Below are 18,846 nucleotides of genomic sequence, written 5' to 3'. Positions count from 1 at the left end.
AAGGCTAAAATTAATAACAATAATTAGAGCTTAATGTTTAAAAAACAAAAAATCAAATTATATTTTATTTTACAGATTCAATTATGACTTTCTGAGACTCTTGTGTTTGTCTCTGTGTTGTCTTGACCTTTTAAGTATTTATTTTATAGGGTACTTTACTTTATTGTGCAAGTACTTTGTGACTACTATACTCATTACTTACTTAATATAATAACATTGTAAGAAATATAGTTAAGATACCACACACAAAATAAAATGAAAGATAGTTCTTAAGTAATTGGAGAAAAAGCAATTGAAATTAAATAATACTAAACGAATTATTTACAAAGTTATTATAATGTATAACTTAAATAAAGATAATTTATGCATAAAGATAAGAAAAAAATGCATCAAGATATATGAAAAAAAAGGCTTAAATGAATAATAACCTAAGCTCAATGTTTTAAGAACTTAATCACTTTTAAAATACCAAAGGAAAAGTAAAATATATATGGCGTCTTAACATTTTAGTTAAAAAACGGAAACAATAATACATAAATCACTGATCTACGACCACATAAAGTGCGACAGTTTCAGACTGCCATCTAGTGGAGAAACTTTGTATGGCACCACACATCCTCCACGCAGCAGATCCTTCACATCAACAAATCATCCGCTTGTGTCAAACCGATCTGCCTCATGTCAGGCTTTTCTAAAGCAATTAAAAGTGAAGCGTTTTAAGAAAAAATGCATTTTATTCTTTACCTATAAATCAATAAAAAGATTTAGTACAAAAGAAAAGATTATCATGCATATATCAACAGGGGCTCTGGGTTAATGTGCAACAGTGCTTCGTAATACATGGGATTAAGATGCCGTAAAAAGAACAGGTGCATTCTTTGTTACTCATAAGGCACGAGCTACTCTTGAAACAGTCGGCTGAGATTAGAGAAACGTTAGTGCATAATACAAACGATGGCAGAGTGAAGTCTCGACAGGATTGTTATACAACCTCTGAAAATGTAACAAAATGTTTCGCTCCTACATTTGAGCTACAGTTAAAGTTTCGACTCCGAAATGTTTTCCCGTGTTGGAAGTGAGTCAGAAAGAGTGGTTCATGTCCAGACAGGCGGAGAGCAGGGACGGGGAGACGGAGCAGCTCTGGGGAGTCGCCTCCTCCTTCGCCGGCGTGCTCGAGTCTGCCAGCGACCCGATTTGTTCCGAGCATCTTACCATCTCGATGATGATTTCAGAGTCCTTGTCGGCGCCCGACAGGCCTCCTGGGAAATCCGCCGAGGAGATCTTGGCGAGGAGTTGCAGGTGGTCCTGGCTGGAGTCGCACTCCATGTTGACGCTCTCGTGGAGCTTCCCCAGACTCTGACGCGTGTCCTGCAGGTTCTGCTGCAGCTCGGCCTGCTCGTGCATCAGACGCTCCTTCTCCATTTGCTGGAATGTTCCACAGAATGATCAGTTTTTCCAAAAAAATACCATTTGAAATAAATTATAGATCACTGATGTAAGGTCTGACCATGAATAGATCTGAAAGTAAGAGCCATAATTTTAAAATCGATCCTGAAAGAAACTGGCAGCCAGTGAAGAGTTTTAAGGATCGGAGAAATGTGAGTTCTTCTACTAGAGCGGCTCAGAATTCTCGCTGCAGAGTTTTGTATTAACTGCAGGCGAGACAGATCCTTCTTGTTTAGACATGAAAATAAACTGTTACATTAGTCTAAACGAGAATTCATTACAGATTAGATTATATAAGAAAATTAAGAGATTTTTTTCTCGTTTAGCCAAGAAGGAAAATGTTAATGTTGGTTAAATTGGGCAGTTTTTATTGAATTATAATTTTCCCATGATGCCCGAAGCAAACGTCTATTTCCCAAGTTGCTAAATGAAGTAGATTTACGCAGTGAATCTGCTGTTAGGCATAAAAGCTGCTAAATAAATAAAAAAAACAACTAAATTATAAATTATCATGTAATCACAGTCTTCATTTTGAATAATAAAAAAAAGTCTAAAGTCAGTCAAATTTACATTAAAAAAAAAAAATTAAGATGATAATAATAATATTTTTATGAAATACTTAAAAAATAAGTCATCAATACTTTTTGCAAAACAGGATATGAAGAAGATTTACCAAACTTTTGATTTCGGAATCCAGCAGCTCTATACAGTCCAGCTTCCTCTTCCTGCAGCGCTGCACCGCGATGCGGTTTTTGCTGCGTCGGCGAACGTCGTGGACAAACTCTAGCTGCTCCGGGGTCAGCTGGTGCTGCTTCAGGAGCCGCTGGAAGGCGCTGCGACTCAGAGACGGGATCTGCTTGACCGGAAACGGGAGGTTGATCTGCAGAGGACGGATATACACGTAAATAATTACTCAGAACATGAGTGTGTGTGAGCATTAATTCAGTTTCTGTCCCGTTAACCAACTTTCTCTTCACTTTATATGTTTGATAGCTGAATTACAGTATTTTTTTAGACTGTAAGACACTTCAAATCCTTTCATTTTCTCAAAAATCAACAGTGCGCCTAATAAGCCTTTTTAAATTCTGATTGAACCTACTGACCCCTCAAACCAATTTGTTTCACGGCGCTTAAAATCTGTCAAAATGCTGCACCGCAAGGCTCCATAGTGTTACTTTGCGAGTCTCCATAGTCTTTGTGAGACTCTGAAGTATTACTCTGCCACTCTCCATAGTACACATAGTCCACAAGGCTCTGTCCCATTACTCGGCAGGACTTTGTAGTATTACTTTGCGTGGCTCCGCCCCACCGCAAGGCTTTGTAGTATTGCTCTGCAAGGGTCTATAGTATAACTATGCGAGGCTCCCTAGTATTACTCCAAGATGCTCTGTAATATTACAACTAGATGTACTGTAGTATTTATCCCAGATGCACTGTAGCATTACTCCCAGATGCACTGTAGTATTACTCCTAGATGCACTGCAGTATTACTCCTAGATACACTGTAGTATTACTCCATGATGCACTGTAGCATTACTCCCAGATGCACTGTAGCATTACTCCCAGATGCACTGTAGTATTACTCCTAGATGCACTGCAGTATTACTCCTAGATACACTGTAGTATTACTCCATGATGCACTGTAGCATTACTCCCAGATGCACTGTGGTATTACTCTCAGATGCACTGTAGTATTACTCCTAGATACACTGTAGTATTACTCCATGATGCACTGTAGCATTACTCCCAGATGCACTGTGGTATTACTCTCAGATGCACTGCAGTATTACTCCTAGATACACTGTAGTATTACTCCATGATGCACTGTAGCATTACTCCCAGATGCACTGTGGTATTACTCTCAGATGCACTGTAGTATTACTCCTAGATGCACTGCAGTATTACTCCTAGATACACTGTAGTATTAATCCCAGATACACTGTAGTATTAATCCCAGATACACTGTAGTATTAATCCCAGAAACACTGTAGCATTACTCCAAGATGTATTACTCTGCACTATTACCCCTTAATGCTCTGCAGTATCACTCCAAGTCTCCGTTACACCACAAAGCTTAAGTGTATTACTCCGCAAGGCTCTGTAGTATAACTTGGCCATGCTCCGTGCTCTAGGCTAAGTATTACTCTGTGAGCCTTCATAGTAACCGCAGTATAACGCTGCGTGGCTTCATAGTATTACTACGTGAGCCTTCATAGTATTACTCTGTGAGGCTTTATAGTGTTACTCCTTGAGGCTCTGCCTGACCACAAGGCTTCCTAGTAATACAGAGTAATAATCGGTATTCTGCTCCAACATAATATTATAGTGTGTGAAAGAACCCCAAAATGACACTCAGGAAACATGCCTACGAAGAGGATTTCAAACTCAAATCTATCAGTAACGCAGTAGAAAAAAAAGTCAGATTATTGTATGATGTTCAAAGTTACCTCTGCAGCGATTTTGTTGTTGGTCTCCGTGTCTCCGTCCGTGTCCAGCTCAGTATCTTCCCCCGAGTTGAGGGAGCACAACATGCCGGGACTCTGCTCCGACTGCGACGGGCTGTCGGTCTGTGACTCCGGCTCCTCGCCCTGCTCCAGGTCCCGGAGGAAGGGACAGTCCGCCGGGTTTGAGCCGAGGTCCAGCTGCTTGAAGCAGTGGAAGTCGTTGGCCTTCATGAGGCCGTTGTGCTCGGAGGGGTTGAGCGGCAGCAGCTGAGGCTGCGTCGGGCACAGGTCGGGCCAGAACCCCTTGGCCAGATGCTCGGCCACCTCCCTCTCCACCCGGCTCCTCACCCCATACGCCTCCTCCTGCTGGCCGAGGCCACTCAACGTCAGGTCGTCGTCTCCCTTCTCCGGCGTGCCGAGCGGACACGAGGCGAGGCCGCTCTCGGCGCCGAACGTCCCGGCGTCGTGTTTGACTTCCATGGGGGCGAGCTCCAGCTGATGGCCCGCGGAGGAGATCTCGCACTGGAGCCTGCAGTCGGCCAGACTCTCGTTGCAGATGTTATCCATGGAGAGAATCTCTCCCTCGCAGAAATCCGCCGCGTCGTCCTCTTTGTTGGGGAACGCCAACATGGGACATACGGCGTTCTCGGGCATGTCCAGCGAGAGGGGAGGCATCGGAGGCCCACAGTTGTCCAGGCTGAAGGTGCCATCTTGGGTCGTGAAGCTCGCCGGCTCGTTGAAGAGTTTCGCCGGCGTGATCTCCGCGCTGTAGTCATAGCTCACTCCGGGGTCCGGCCTTTGACAGCAGACGCTCTCTCTCACCGCATTCGGATGACTCTTGCCTTCGCAGAATTTAGGAATGAGGAAATCAAAGCACGCCGACTCCAAGTTGTGGAAGCCCAAGAATTCGGCGGCGCTGTGAACGGCCTGAATGTTGTCTTTGGTGAAGAGCAGCTTCGACGTGTAGGCGAACTGCAGCAACGTATCGAAGCCCTCCACTGTCACCTGACAAGACAGAAAGTCAATGATTATAGGAGATTTCCTGGAATATTTGGGACTATATTAATAAAAATCAGTTCAATTTAATTTTGTCAGGGGCCACATTTAATACAGTTGATGTTGTGAGGGGCCGTCAAGCAAAGTAAACAGTACAAAATCAAGCTAAATACGCTAAACTTATTATTTTATATCACTTTAAAAAATACATAGATATAAAAGCCTTTTTCTGTGATCATTTAATCATTTTGAGGGGCTATAAATAATCGCACAAATCACAGAACCGGAGGAAAAAGGGCCTGAAATAGCCCCTATAGTCGTATTAAAAGACTAGTTATGCAAAAAATAAAAAATAAAGAATAATATTGTTAGTTTCTACATGATCTTTGACCTAATATGGGGCACATAAATACAGTCAAAGAGCTGCACTTTGCTCAGGGTCTTATCTAATACATGTATTAACTGGAAATCATTGTATTTGGCCAGTTCAAAAATGATTGGCCACAATGTTTTGAAGAGCATCCAACCCATTGTTAACATATACAATATTTAAACGTAAATTAAAAATGCATCTTGGAGAACTTCCGTTTAACAAATGAGCCTAACCATGGAGCTTGGTCGTTCTGGGAAAGTTGGTTCATTCATGCAAAGGATCATGGGATCAATAAAAAGCTGCTTGCGCAAAAACTGTATAGGAATTGCCTTTAAATTATTATGTTATAGCAAAAATAAAAATGTGGCCATATTGCAACTTAAACAAAATATTATTTGATAAACTAACTAAAATGTCACATGTTTTTGTAATACAAAGCTACTTCCTCAGTTAGATATCAGATTATTAAGGAGAAACAAGGGCAGCTTTAACAATATGGATGTGCAGGATTGTTAAAGATGTGACACTTAAACTTTGACTGACCCTTTAAGTTCGTCACTGTGGAAGTAGAACATGCAAAAATTCCATCCTATGTGACTTTCAGTAACTCCTCCTTGTCAGAGTGCGTTAAGTAGTGATCGTGGAAAATCATGACAGCATCAGCAAATTTCCCAAACCTTCTCTTCCTCTTTTCTAAGCTGAACATGTCACATGCTTTCTCATCCTTCTTACTCATTGTTAAAAGAACATTTTTTTTTTTAAAAAGATATCTCTAAATAAAACACACAATTATACATGTATAATAAACTAACTATTATGAGTGTTTTTATTCTTTTGGTATAGAAAATAGTAAAATTATAAATTATACATACATATATATCTAGTGTCTGCTTGATCTGCAGACGTTACCATAGACCATATTACTGCACTAACCTGCTCTGGTAAGTCGATGACGGTGTTGTTTTTGGAGACACTGGCTATCCTGCTGTGGAAGTATTCGCTACAAGAAGCCAGGACGGAGCGGTGGGCTCTGAAGCTCTGGCCCTCCACCACCACTGTGACGTCACACAGGACGTCGTGCTGCCGCTGCTCATTCAGACACCGGAGAACATGAGAGCTGTGGACTGCAGACTGGAAGGTGAACTCTGAGGTGCGAGGAGGAGTCTGTAGCGACATGGTTGCAGTCGGCTCCTGTGTGACACACATTCAAAAGAAAAGGATATTGGAGACTGTTGTCTGGATTTATCCCGCCCGGTTGTTTAACTATAAAACTGATCACGCAAAATCATGGCTGACAGTTGAGTTTATGTTCATACAATTCAACAGTCATGCTTTTATCAATTTCTAATAAATAGATAATTTATGGATTTGTAATATTAAAAGAATGTACTTTCAAGGTAAAAAATTATATTTTCCATTTTCTTTACACGCCATTGTAAACAGAAATAATCTCATACATTTTTTGTATATAAATTCAGAAGAGTTTTGATTTACAACTTTTAATATATCATTTTAAAGATCAACAAAAGTGAAAACTCTAACTCTCCTGACTCACACATGTTTCAAACATTAGAGTTTTTCTCTCCAAGATGCAGTAAGTCCCTCATCATGACCGAGTTTTGAACTTTTTACTTTATAAAGTTCTCTCCCCTGTCTGAAATCTTGGCGAACAAAGAGTTACAGACAGCTGTAACAACGCCCTGCTTTATTTATACAATGAGTCCATTGGAAGAGGAGACTTTCTGTATTGATGCAAGCGGAGACAAACCTTGATGTTTGTCCAATCACAGCAGAGTGATTGTTGTTATTGTAAGTAAGTAAGTAAGTAATATTTATTTATATAGCGCTTTTCGAGACCAGGGTCAAAAAACGCTTAGACAATCAAAACAATACTCAAAAAAGTACATACTTTAAAGATCAAGATCTTCAGAAAAGCACATTTTCTAATGTAAATATTTTAATGAAAATATAGTTTTGTACAAACAGACACATACTGATGATACAACATTTTATTATTTTATTTCTGGGTGTTTTTATTTGTTTGTATATTGCTCTGCTGTTTAAACCGAATTTCCCCTCGCGGGACAAATAAAGGATTCTGATTCTAAAGGATTCTGATATTAGTTGCCCTTAAAGTATTTGAATGACTTGAATTAACCAGGCCTCAGAAACAAATACAGCTATATTCCTATTGAATTGAATGACAAACAAAAATAAAAACAGAATTGAATTAAATTTAAAATTCAGCAGAATACTATAGTATTTAACCAGTAATAAACATTAAAAAAATGTCACAACGCTTGAGTTAGCCCAACAAAAGAGTCATAAGACTTTCTTTTGAGAAGAGAGGATAAAGTAAACAAAGTAGAAATGTGGGTTGGTAACACGAAGGACGTCTAATCTTATTTTATTCATAATCTTTCTTTTGTCCTTATAGTTCCCCATCCCAACTTGTTTAACAGTCTAAACTGGTCCAAACTGGACCATAGAAAAATGTAACAGTACATCTCTATAGTTCACAGTTCAGCTGGGATAGACTGCATCCATCGTAAAGGGTAATAAGAGGTAATAACGGTTGTATTACACAACAAAAAACCCTGTTATAAATAGAATACTGGTGAAAATAACCTTGACTATGTTCCGATTTTACGATGTGAAGTGAAGTTTCAACAGGGAGGCGTCACGTGACCGTCACAGTCAAACATGCTAGCAAGGCTTTACTACTGAGCCGTTATCACGACTTTCACGTTTAAAAACTGCACGACATTATTATTCATAAGAATTATGAGCCACTAGTGAAGTTAAAAAGTATTTTATTTCGTAAACGAATGCAGTTCTGTCCAAGTTTAAAAAAAAAAAAATGCTGACTCACGTTAAGCGAAGTTACGAAGCATGTCTCTGGGAGTAAATTCACTTTTAAAAACACAGCTAGTGACACGATTGTTGATTTAAAATCAAAACAAACAAGATTCGGTGAAGCGAACTATTGTCACGATTTTAAATATATATCCATCTCTTGTGCTTTAGCTAGCTTTAACCGTTAGCTTAATAAACGAGACAGTAAAAACACATTAAATACGAAGTTGTTATTCGTCAAATACATGTGTTAGAGGTTTACTTACCCCTAGGGTTTGTTCGTTTATGCTGCCATTAGGAAATGTCGGGCTCAGTGTGTCATGGCCTTTCAGTACCGAACTTTGCTGACGCCACACTTTGGGTAATGGTCGTCCACCACTGCGCATGCGCGCACATGTTTATTAAAAAAAAAGAAAAACACACACAAAAAACGAATCTACCGACGTAAAAATAATTTATCATTATTTTTTGTACAGAGATCTGTTCCAAAATTCCAGCAAGAGGCATATGACAAGACAATGTACAAAGTTTTTACAGGTGTTGCTTAATAAAAAAATAGGATATTCAACCGAGATGTTGTAGTAAATAAAGCAGCAGCTTTTTTTTATTTGGTCCTGATCCTTCGTTAAAATATCCTTTCATAAAAAAGGAGGTAGGCTTGGCAGCTCATCACTGTGCTTTCGCTGACAGGCTGCACACTTGTGTCGCTGATATGGAACCAGGATCCTTTAGGAGTCTCGGCGTCACCTGAGAGGGGGAGAAAAAAAAATCCATAAGAAAATTAGAAATTACTTTTATATACAAGTGTCCTTCTGTGAGTATGCTCTACCTGCGCACGAGGACACTTTGGAACCCTGACGTCGGACTTTGACAAAAGCAGTGTAATGACCTCTCTTCATGGACCCGCTGTGCTGCACGATGCCATAGAGGCTGTACATGACCCGCCGATCTCCCTCGGACAAATTCTGTCGAGCACAACACAAATCGCGTTAATGACTACAGTAATAAACAACGGATTACATGTCCTTACCTTGCATTTGACGGCACAAAACGGCGCGAGATCCAGAATCAGAGGAAAGTTGACGTGTCGGTTCACTTTACTGATAGTGAAGTGAATCTGAAAATGAAACAGAAAGGTTAAAAGGTTTTTAACTATCGAAATGTGTTATTATACAGTAGTTATCAAGTTATTAAAAACATCCTAAAAGTGTCACACCTGGGTTTCAGACTCAAGGTGCGCAGCAGGTCAATCAGGTATAAATCAGCACGCATTGTTCGTGTGCCCACTAAACTGGCATTTCCAAGAATTATTTAACAGACGAACGCAACCCACTTTTGGCTTTAAGGTAAAAGGTCACTTCCCCAAGTATATTAAGTCATTTACCTGTTGAAATCTCTTCAAATGAAGAGTGAGAACCGGTGGAGGAGAGGAGATGAGCATTTGCTTTAAGGCCTCGGTGTAGACGTTCTTTAGGGGCCCTATAAAAGAGGAAGTACAAAAAAAGTTTAGGAGGATGAGCACATTAACAAGTTTTTTTTTTTTTTTTTTAAAAGAACCACTTCCGATATTTTGTTATAGTTTTTTAATACCTTCTTTCTTGCTTCTGCTCGCCTGCCGTTTCGTGCACGTGACACACAGCAGACTGTTGTTGTCACTCAGTGTCTCCACGTCCGTGAACTGGAAGAGACACGAGTTGACTGAACACTCTTGCTTTTCCGGGGTCGGCCGCGGTGCCAGTGTCTGGAACGCCAGTTCTGGGTCCTGGTTCACGACCGTGTATTCCGAGGTTTCCACCGAGGACTCCTCCTCCTCCTTCTCTCTCTCCTCCTCCTCCTCCTGCTCCTCCTCCTCTTCCTCTTCCTTCTCCACCTTCTCCTCTTTCTCTTCCTTCTCCACCTTCTCCTCTTTCTCTTCCTTCTCCTCCTTCTCCTCCGGGCCGTCGTCGAGCGATTGAATGTACGCGTCGTCCAAACTCAACTCCTCCATTTCGTTCACCAGATCCGAGTGTGGGTCAGGATTCGCCGCGGATATTATGATGCCGTCGTTTTCCGCTTCGTTGTCAGATGGTTGGTCCTCTGAGAGGATAGTGTAGCGGTTGATGTCGGGTGATTCGTAGTCGACGTTTGAATCCTCCTGCTCTTCCTCGATCTTGACAGAGTCCAGATTCTTCTGGTTCTCCTCCGAGGTTTCTACAGAATCCTCTTCCGGCTCTTCTTCGGCAGAACCGAAATTGGTGTTCAGAGTCAACCTGCCCTCCATCTTCTGCTGCCTCTTTTGATTCTGGATGAATAAAATCATAACTTTAATTTACTCTTTTAACCAAATCTAAATAGAAGTGTGTTTCAAGAACCTTTGACTGTTTCTTCGCCTGCTTCTTCGCCTTCTTCTGCTGGTACTTGCTACATGACGGGGCGTCATCAGCGCCGTTGACCAAGCTTTCCCCACTGCTTTGCCGTTGGCTGTCACTCTTTTGTCCACCTTTCATCAGGTTTGACTTCTTGTACGTCTGGAAGCAGATAAAGATAAGACACCAGGTGGCCGAGAAGCCTGACTGTCACGAGCAAGAGCTTTACCTCGTCAGAAACGGGAAGCGAAAGATCCAGAAACATCTCGTTGACGACAGAAACCTGAGGGAATAATAACCCTGTTAAGTTTGATTGCCAGCCAGGGAGCAACGAAAGCTTGAAATAGAGACGCACCGTTTTGCACTGCTGACACATGATGGTGCTGGTGGTCTCTCCGCCAAACACCTGGTCCACAAAATTCTCAAGAAATCCACTTTTCTCGTATTCTAAAAAGCAAACATTTCAACAACACATAGAAGACTGAAGCTTCACAAAAGGCTTACAGAATAGTTTTACATTTCCGCTTGAAGATAAACGCACCTTTAACAAGCTCCTTCACTTCCTCTTCGCTTTTATTCGTTTCCTTCAGCTTCTCCGTTAAAGAGGAATTAGCCCTCTGGAAAAAAAATACACTTTTATCATGATTAAATACTCAACGTCAACCATTTGTTTTATAAAAAAGATGGGAAGCAACACATGAAATTGTTATAATTGTTAAAATTATTTTAATAATATCTTGTTTTTATAAACGTTATGAGATAACATTAACACTAGAATGAGATGGGTGTTTCCTCTTTTTCACACAAATGCTAAATATGTGTATTTTCAAGTGGAAATCTTCCTCTGGTGTCAAAGTTGTGTTAATAAACCAGCACATACTTTGATCTCCTCTGCTCTCATTCCGTCCAGAAGGTAGCGGAGCAGCTCCTGACTGTCTTGCTGCTGGAACCCTTTGAACCTGGCAGCTCTGCAGCGAGGAACACCAAAAGTCACGCAGGTGTTGAAGGCGATTCAACGACGTGCTTTCTAAGCGCGCGTTCTGTCAGAGTTCCGGCTTAATGTGCGATTTACTTTTTACAAACTTGCGAGAAGAGCTCCTGCGGCAGCACCGTGCTCCTGCTGGACTCCTGGATCTCGTATAGCAGTTTACACATGGCCACGGTGAGAGGTCCCGGGTCGTCCAGCAGCGCCACGATTGGCTCCTGCGGTCATGAGAAGAGGTGTTACAGATAATCAACATTATTCTTAATTTTATACTTTTATAAAACTCTGATATTTGTGTGCAATGGTTAGAAAGATTATAAAAAATCTTCTTGAATGAGGCCCCATGAAGTAAAACCGGCTGACAAAGCGTGACTAATATACAGGTAGGTATTTACAGTCTTTTATTCCATTTTGGATCACAGGAATGTTTATGAATAACTTAATATCAGGCTTCTCTTGTTGTAACATTACTCACAAGGTTTGAGGAGGCCGGTGGTTTGAAGTCGACACTCATCTTCTCGTCCCTCGCTTTGCTGAGAGTTTCTCTCAGCTGCTGAGTTTGGGAAAGGTTCTGAAACACGCAACATTTTAAGTTTAACGCACAGATTGGATTGAGTTTACTAACGTCCTTACCTGAATCACCGCATTAAAGAAACACGTGTTCCCCAAATTACTGAGCCCTTTGACAGGAACACAGTCTTCTCCTGGAATACTGTTCTTCCTCCCCACTTTCTCCTTCTTGTCGTTTTTCTTTAGTGAACCTCGGTTTTCTTTGTCATCCTCACTTTCCTCTGCCTTCACTGGCTGCACTTTCGAAATGACATCTTCTTTTACCTCTGACAGGAAACAGACAAGCGTTAATTCATCGTCTGCACACAAGGTAACATTACTTTTGTATCATAATGATCGTTCATACTTTTTTCCGGCTGGTTTTCTGGATCAGATGACAAAACCTTCTTCTTGAGATTGCTCACCAGCTGCGCTAAATGGCTGGTTCTAGAGTATAGGACCTCCTCGTCACATATGTAGCACCTGAGAGGTTTGAACAACATGTTGAGAGGACACAAGACGGTTGTGGATAGTGGTATTGTGAAGATAAACTCACCACACACTCCACTGCTCCAAACTGATCACCAGACAATGTGGCTCTGATCGAGGAGTCTCGAAATGTTTGATGGCGTGCTTTTTCTCGGAATGTCGCCCACACCCCTTGAAAAAAACAACACAAACAACCCTTTTGTCAAATCCATAACCTAAAAAAATGTAAACTTGCCACTCACTCTGTAGCCACACTTGAGGCACATCCACACGGCTACAGCTTCGACTTCGTCCTCTGTTTCCTGCATGAGCTCAGGGTCCACATTTTCAACAACTTCCTCCTCTTGTTTACAATCCTGACATGTTGACCACTTGCAGCTGGCTGGAAGTTTCTTGACGATAGTTTGGTCGTTTCCTTTTCTAATATGTTTGCAGTTAGGAACTAAAAGAAAGAAAAAAAAAAATCTTTAGATGACATTATAAGTAACATCTAAATGTATCAAGTCATAAGAACCCTGTAGGTGACTAATCATAAACATAAATGGACAGAAACTATTGGAACATAAAATGAGAATCTGTACAGGACAGTTGTGGCGACATAAAATATGCATGGTTTAGAGCAGAACATAGTGTTTAAACTTCTGTCACAGAGGGTCTGACCGGATTAGACACAAATGTGTGTGGGTCAAAAATCTATAAGTACAAACCAGAAAGCGTATATTGAAATAGTCCCGAACGAAATTGGCAAGTTCTTTCTTCAGAGACGACAAGTAATATATTTTAAAATAGCAATTAGTGATATATATTTTTGGGTATAATTATAATTTTCACACGAGTGTACATTTTGTCAAATTCTGCCGGTGTGCTACACATTTAAAGCCGAAATAGTCACCAAGGGCCACATGAAATCTGAGTAAGGGACACAAATGGCATATTATCATAGTCAGGATGGACGTTGACTATAATTGTGAGGATCAGTAATGAGAATATCAAAAGGACAAGTGGAGACAGGACATAGTCTTGAAACAAGAATGTTGGCGATGGAAGAAAACGAAGGTGATCAGCAAGGTTCATTGACGTCATGAGAAAGAACATTTAAATCACAAGAGCAACTCGAATTGTTTACCTGGAAAGTCCTAACTGTACATTTTTCATTATACGATGACGTTTATTTCAAATAAATATAACATAACCTACCTGTGAGGTCGAGGAACTCGTCCTCTTCTCGGGAGCTTTTCCCTCTTTTCTTTCCCATTTCAACCTAAAAAAAACATCATTTCAGAGTATTTACGTCAAACGAAAATGATCCATGTCCGAAAAATCCAGTTGACGATTATGTTTAACCAACGAAAGCATGTTATGATAAGTAAATACAAAAAAGAATGTGAGTATCTTCACATCTTCAATTATCATACAAATCATGTGGACAGCTGTTAAAACAAACCGGATAAACAGGGAACAACATTACATTCGCTTCGAATTACCTTAAATCCAATCCATGGGAAGAGGAAAATGAAATGTATACGTTAAAGAAGTTTGAGTTTATTTAATAAATCACTGACACATGTAGACAACAGTGAGAACAAAGTGTGCCGGTGTCACGCCAAATAACAGTCCGTATGTTTCCGGCTTGCGTGCGTCATTAAAATAGTTCCGGGTGGACGTTGGAGTTTGTTGGTCGTAAAAGGGTCCGTTTGTTTCGACTGAAGGTTTAATTCAACTATAAAAATCACATTTAGCGTGAAGGCTGTTATTTTAACTTTATTATCATGTCGGTGCTGGAGTGGGCAGAGAGTCAGCTGGCGGAAATGGAACTGCTCACCAGCATGTTTCCCTCTGGAGACGAGATGCAGGTCCAGGACCAGCTGGCTCTCGCCGAACTCAGGGACTACGTGGAAGGCTCTGGTTCTGGTTCCGTAGACAGTCCTCCCTCGTCCAGACCACAGTTCCTCATCAAACAGAAGATGGACGCTGGAACCACAGAGAAGGTACACGTGGAACAATACTGTTTTTGTTACACTGTTGTTATACAAGTATAAACAAAAACATATGTATGGTGTATTAATAAACAACACTATAACGCTTGATAGGTCGATTTGATAAGTAAATGCCAACAAAAGCTTACTAAATAAAGTTGAGTAAGAGTGAATTATTGGTGAAATGATTTATGTTTTTTATAAGACAATATCAAAGTAAAATAATTGTGATAATTTAGACTCAACTTCATCTTTAAAGCTTTATACATTGTGTCTCTTTAGTCTGCTTATCTTTCAGAAAGAAGGCACCAGTGTCAGAAAATAAATTAGACGAGAGATTGTTTGGATTTCTGATGTTTTTAAGACAAATTTAGGAACAATAAGGAAAATACTTCCTGTGATGTCTGGTTGTCTTTGACCTAAATTTGACCTGTATTCTACCAAATAAAGGGGAATGACTGATTGTAATGACAATTTAAATTAAGATATATTTTGAAGATTAAATGAGAACTATAATCAAGTCTAAAATATTCGGAGGTTTTTTTTGTTATGTATCAAGGATGGTTGGTTTGATTAGGTCCAGCTCAATCACACCAAGGAGCCAATATCGAAACGGTGGACCAGGTCAGGGGCCGAACTACTGATGTTTACCATCTGTTTTAGAGTAAACGTAAATATCATTGTCTTGTTAGGTTTGAATTCTTGGATGTTAAATCACAAGTTTTGTTGAAATTACTTAAGATTTGATGACATCAGCAATCTCTGTTTCAGAGTTAAACATAAACACCAGAATCTTCAGAGATCATGATATAAATGTGACCATTAACCTTTATGTACTAAAACCTATCACGGGCCAGATAAACTGACTGGGCCCGTGGCCTTGAGGGGTTACAAGTTAATAAATCTGTTATTTAGAACAACTAGAAGGGTCGCAGCTAAAAAACTTTATTTTGCACCTATGATAAAAAAAAGAACCCAAGATTCAGCCAGAGATCAGATTTTTTAACAAAACTTTGAGCCAAAGATAGAAAGTTACATTTGAATCTTCAATTGAACTTAACATAAAATGCATCCGTTTCATTTTAAGCGAAAGCCAACATTGGTGATGAACGTCACGCTTTAGTTTGAAATGATTAACTTTGTATTTCTGTGATGAATCCACACAGGATGAAGTCATACTGTCTTGTGCCTTCCCTCCTGAATATCCAAGCGTGTTGCCAGAAGTAAATGTTCGGTAAGAAATCAGGAATTAAAAAAAAAAAGGTATAATAGAAATGTTTTCTTACACTTAATTGTAAAACACATTTTTTGAAGGATTAAATAAGACATTTTTCTTGTGTCTGTATGAGGAGAATCACATTTTTGACTTTAACTTTATACAACATTAAACTAAAGACATGCTTCTTCTAAAATATAAAAAAAAGAAGATTATATTTTGCATGTTTCTCTAATACAGTGCAAATTATATCTGTGTTGGAGATTTTTATTTATTTGTAAAAAAATGTTAGGCATGGTAATACACTCTCTGTGGTTAAATGAAGGAAATATGAATGTATAATACCAGCAAAACTCTTTAAAGAAATACATAAATTAGGATAAGCAAATTTACACTTTAAATGTTCTATTAACATTTTGGCAGGCCATATTGACTTTAATTTAAAGGTATTGTATGATATTGTAGGATTTCTGCTTTTATTGATCAATTATTTGATAATATTTTCCATTAATAATTTAAAATTTCAGATTTTTCCTTTCCTGGGCTTAGTTTTAAGCTGAATAAATCATAAACCAATGGTAATATTTTCACGCTACAAAAATACATGAGATATATAAAAGGCTGAGAATAATTTAACAGCGTTAATAAATAATTGAAAACATACAGAAGCAAAGCAGTTCTGTTCAATCTGTTTTCTGAGCTCACACTTGAAACCATGTTTCTGCTGTAGGTGTTCAAGTCTCAGCAGAGCCCAGCAGACTCGCCTCCACTCCGCTCTCACTTCCTACCTGAGTGAAAACTGCCAGGGGGAAGTGTGTGTACTGTCGGCAGTGGACTGGGTCAAAGAAAACCTGCAGTGTTTTATTGATAAGAGCTCGGCTGCGGCGCAGGCCATGAAAAGAGAAGCATCCCACACAGCGCCGGCGGACGCGTTCACTCGGCTGTGGATCTACAGCCACCACATCTACAACACCACCAAGAGGAAGAACATCCTGGAGTGGTCCAGAGAGCTCGGCTTATCGGGGTTCAGCATGCCGGGGAAACCTGGGATCGTGTGTGTGGAGGGAGCTCAGGAGGCCTGCGAGGAGTTCTGGTCCAGGTATCTATATTTTTAGAACGTGAACTCTTAGGTTAAAAAACGAAACCAACAACCGTTTTTCTACTGGATTCTACACACATTTCAGTCCGTGTGTGGGTTTCTCTACGGCCCATTCCGTGAGCTTGAAGAAAATGTGTCAAACTGTATTTAAAAGGATCAGAACTGATATGTCAATACCATGTTTCAATATCATCTAAATATAGAGACAAACCGGACTTCAAATATTTTATTTGGTATTTATTAATATTATTCATTACCTGTCTCTAAATATGATTATAGGGATTTTGTTTTAGGACTTTTTCCCTTTGTTTTGGCTGTATTTGTTGCCCCTAAAAAATATGAAAGTGAATATTACAGTGAATAATATTTAGTTTATTTGGAAAAAACCTATAAAAAAATAATAATTCGAGCAGATTTAGCTTGATTTTTTTTACTTTATTTTAAAGTTGTGGCTCTTTTATTTTTGCTTGGTGGCCCCTATCCACTGCCTCTGTATAAAACGTGGCCCCTGAGGATGTAAAAAATAAAAAAATGGTTCATTTCTCATATGAAAAAAACAAATACTACCCTGTTTTTCTTATTTGTGTACTTGCTAGCTTAGTAAGCCGTTAACAGTGCTAGCTGTAACACTTGGTATAATAATGTTAGATTTTTTTGGACGTAAATCTTTAACTTCTTTATTAAAAACGATCGTTCCCATGATGCTGTCTCACATTCTCTGTTCAAACATTTCAGGCTGAAGGTTCTGACGTGGAAGAGGATCATGGTCCGTCATAGAGAAGACGTCGCCATCGACGGCGACGCGACCGTCGACTCGCTGCGTAAATTCAGCGGCTTCGAGGAGACCATGTTCGACCCTCACGGGAACCGACACAATCACATGGACCTGGGGCTGCTCTACCAGTTTCTAAACGAGAAGGGCTGTTGTGACATTTTCCAAATGTATTTTGGGATTGAGGGAAGGTAGCAGGAACACAACTGCAGAAGTCAAAAAGATAATTGTCGTGTCAGCAATGACCAGCAGATGGCAGCATTCATTCGTCGAGGCCATAAAAGAATGATGGAAAGCAGTCGTGCTGAAGAAAAGTCTGAATAATGCAACATCTTTATCGTATGCAGATGAAATCGAACATGTAAAAAGGAAATCCAAACTCAAAGGGCTTCTTAAAATGAAAGAGAAAACAGTGATGATGAAAGAGAGACGCACAAATGAACATCCTCCTTTTAAATCGCCCCTTTTCACCAAATCAAATCTTATTTCAGTTAAATAACTGTTGACATTCATGATCTGCTTGTTTCAGTCTGAAGCACAAATATGCAGACGATCACCAAAGCGAGCGACAACAAAATCGGCGTGTGGGCGTTCTTATCTGATCTTTGATTCTGGTGGATCAGGCTCTACGTTCCTACGCTCACCCCTGAGCCAAAGCTTTGCTCGTGACTGAAATAATTGACGCCATAGAAAAGTTCATCGTCGTGTTTGCCTGGTGCTTTAAAAGGTAAAGACCTAGAGATGTCAATTGACATTGACACACAACTTAATTTACTCACATTATATATTGGGACTGATGCGAGTGACCATTGGTCCAGGAAAAACAACACACACAAGCATATACACAGCTAAAAGAAATAAAGGTAAATCTCAATTGATGCCCTTTCTTTGGAGGGCCGCACAGCCCTCCATGGGCTCGCCAGAGGTACCCTGACCATTAGGTACCGACATGAGATTACTGAGCCTCATTTTGACTTGTTTTAAGGACATTACGTCAAAAGTTGAATCAGCCTTTAGTGTGTTATTTCCACTTTCATTTTGAGTGTGACTCCAAAGCCAGACCTCCATGGGTTAATAAATTTGATTTCCATTGATACATTTTGTGTGATTTTGTTTTCAGCACATTCAACTACGTAAAGAATAAAGTATTTAATAAGAATATTTCATTCATTCAGATATACGATGTGTTGTTTTAGTGTTCCCTTTTATTTTTTTGAGCAGTGTATATGTATGTTTTTTTTAAACAAAAATAATGCGCAGTGTGGCCCATATGAGGTCAAACACATTTTTGCCCCTAAAA

At 39.8% G+C, this 18,846-nt stretch overlaps 3 protein-coding genes across 5 annotated transcripts; 1 reads left to right on the top strand and 2 right to left on the bottom strand.

Annotated features, from left to right (window-relative positions):
* Positions 1-727: 727 nt before the first annotated feature.
* Positions 728-8,529, bottom strand: LOC148075603 (transcription regulator protein BACH1-like). Of its 2 annotated transcripts, XM_087795366.1 has the most exons (5): positions 8,382-8,529; positions 6,193-6,450; positions 3,894-4,895; positions 2,120-2,326; positions 728-1,425 (listed from the first exon to the last, which is right to left on the bottom strand). In XM_087795366.1, the coding sequence occupies exons 1-5, from the start codon at positions 8,499-8,501 to the stop codon at positions 1,081-1,083; spliced, it is 1,932 nt and encodes a 643-aa protein (XP_087651492.1). In that variant the 5' UTR covers positions 8,502-8,529; the 3' UTR covers positions 728-1,080. The 2 variants fall into 2 exon arrangements, with proteins under 2 accessions (XP_087651492.1, XP_087651493.1); XM_087795367.1 differs by lacking the exon at positions 8,382-8,529 and having other exon boundaries at positions 6,193-6,465.
* A 74-nt stretch (positions 8,530-8,603) lies between these two features.
* usp16 (ubiquitin specific peptidase 16) lies at positions 8,604-14,442 on the bottom strand. Of its 2 annotated transcripts, none has more exons than XM_087795364.1 (18): positions 14,306-14,442; positions 13,681-13,744; positions 12,726-12,925; positions 12,551-12,654; positions 12,362-12,477; positions 12,079-12,281; positions 11,921-12,016; positions 11,533-11,663; positions 11,341-11,428; positions 11,002-11,077; positions 10,816-10,907; positions 10,690-10,743; positions 10,467-10,622; positions 9,706-10,396; positions 9,500-9,594; positions 9,146-9,232; positions 8,945-9,080; positions 8,604-8,862 (listed from the first exon to the last, which is right to left on the bottom strand). In XM_087795364.1, the coding sequence occupies exons 1-18, from the start codon at positions 14,309-14,311 to the stop codon at positions 8,741-8,743; spliced, it is 2,517 nt and encodes an 838-aa protein (XP_087651490.1). In that variant the 5' UTR covers positions 14,312-14,442; the 3' UTR covers positions 8,604-8,740. The 2 variants fall into 2 exon arrangements, with proteins under 2 accessions (XP_087651490.1, XP_087651491.1); XM_087795365.1 differs by lacking the exon at positions 14,306-14,442 and adding an exon at positions 13,968-14,081.
* rwdd2b (RWD domain containing 2B) lies at positions 14,159-18,707 on the top strand. The gene is made up of 4 exons (XM_087795368.1): positions 14,159-14,471; positions 15,626-15,693; positions 16,406-16,774; positions 17,510-18,707. Exons 1-4 carry the CDS (start codon positions 14,253-14,255, stop codon positions 17,739-17,741), a joined length of 888 nt encoding a protein of 295 aa, XP_087651494.1. The 5' UTR covers positions 14,159-14,252; the 3' UTR covers positions 17,742-18,707.
* The last annotated feature ends 139 nt before the right edge of the window (positions 18,708-18,846 follow it).

This window comes from Callionymus lyra, chromosome 7, assembly GCF_982586985.1.
Source record: "Callionymus lyra chromosome 7, fCalLyr1.hap1.1, whole genome shotgun sequence".
NCBI lineage: Eukaryota > Metazoa > Chordata > Actinopteri > Syngnathiformes > Callionymidae > Callionymus > Callionymus lyra.
The sequence above is the reverse complement of the archived record's forward strand: the minus strand, read 5'-3'. Positions and strand labels throughout refer to the sequence as shown.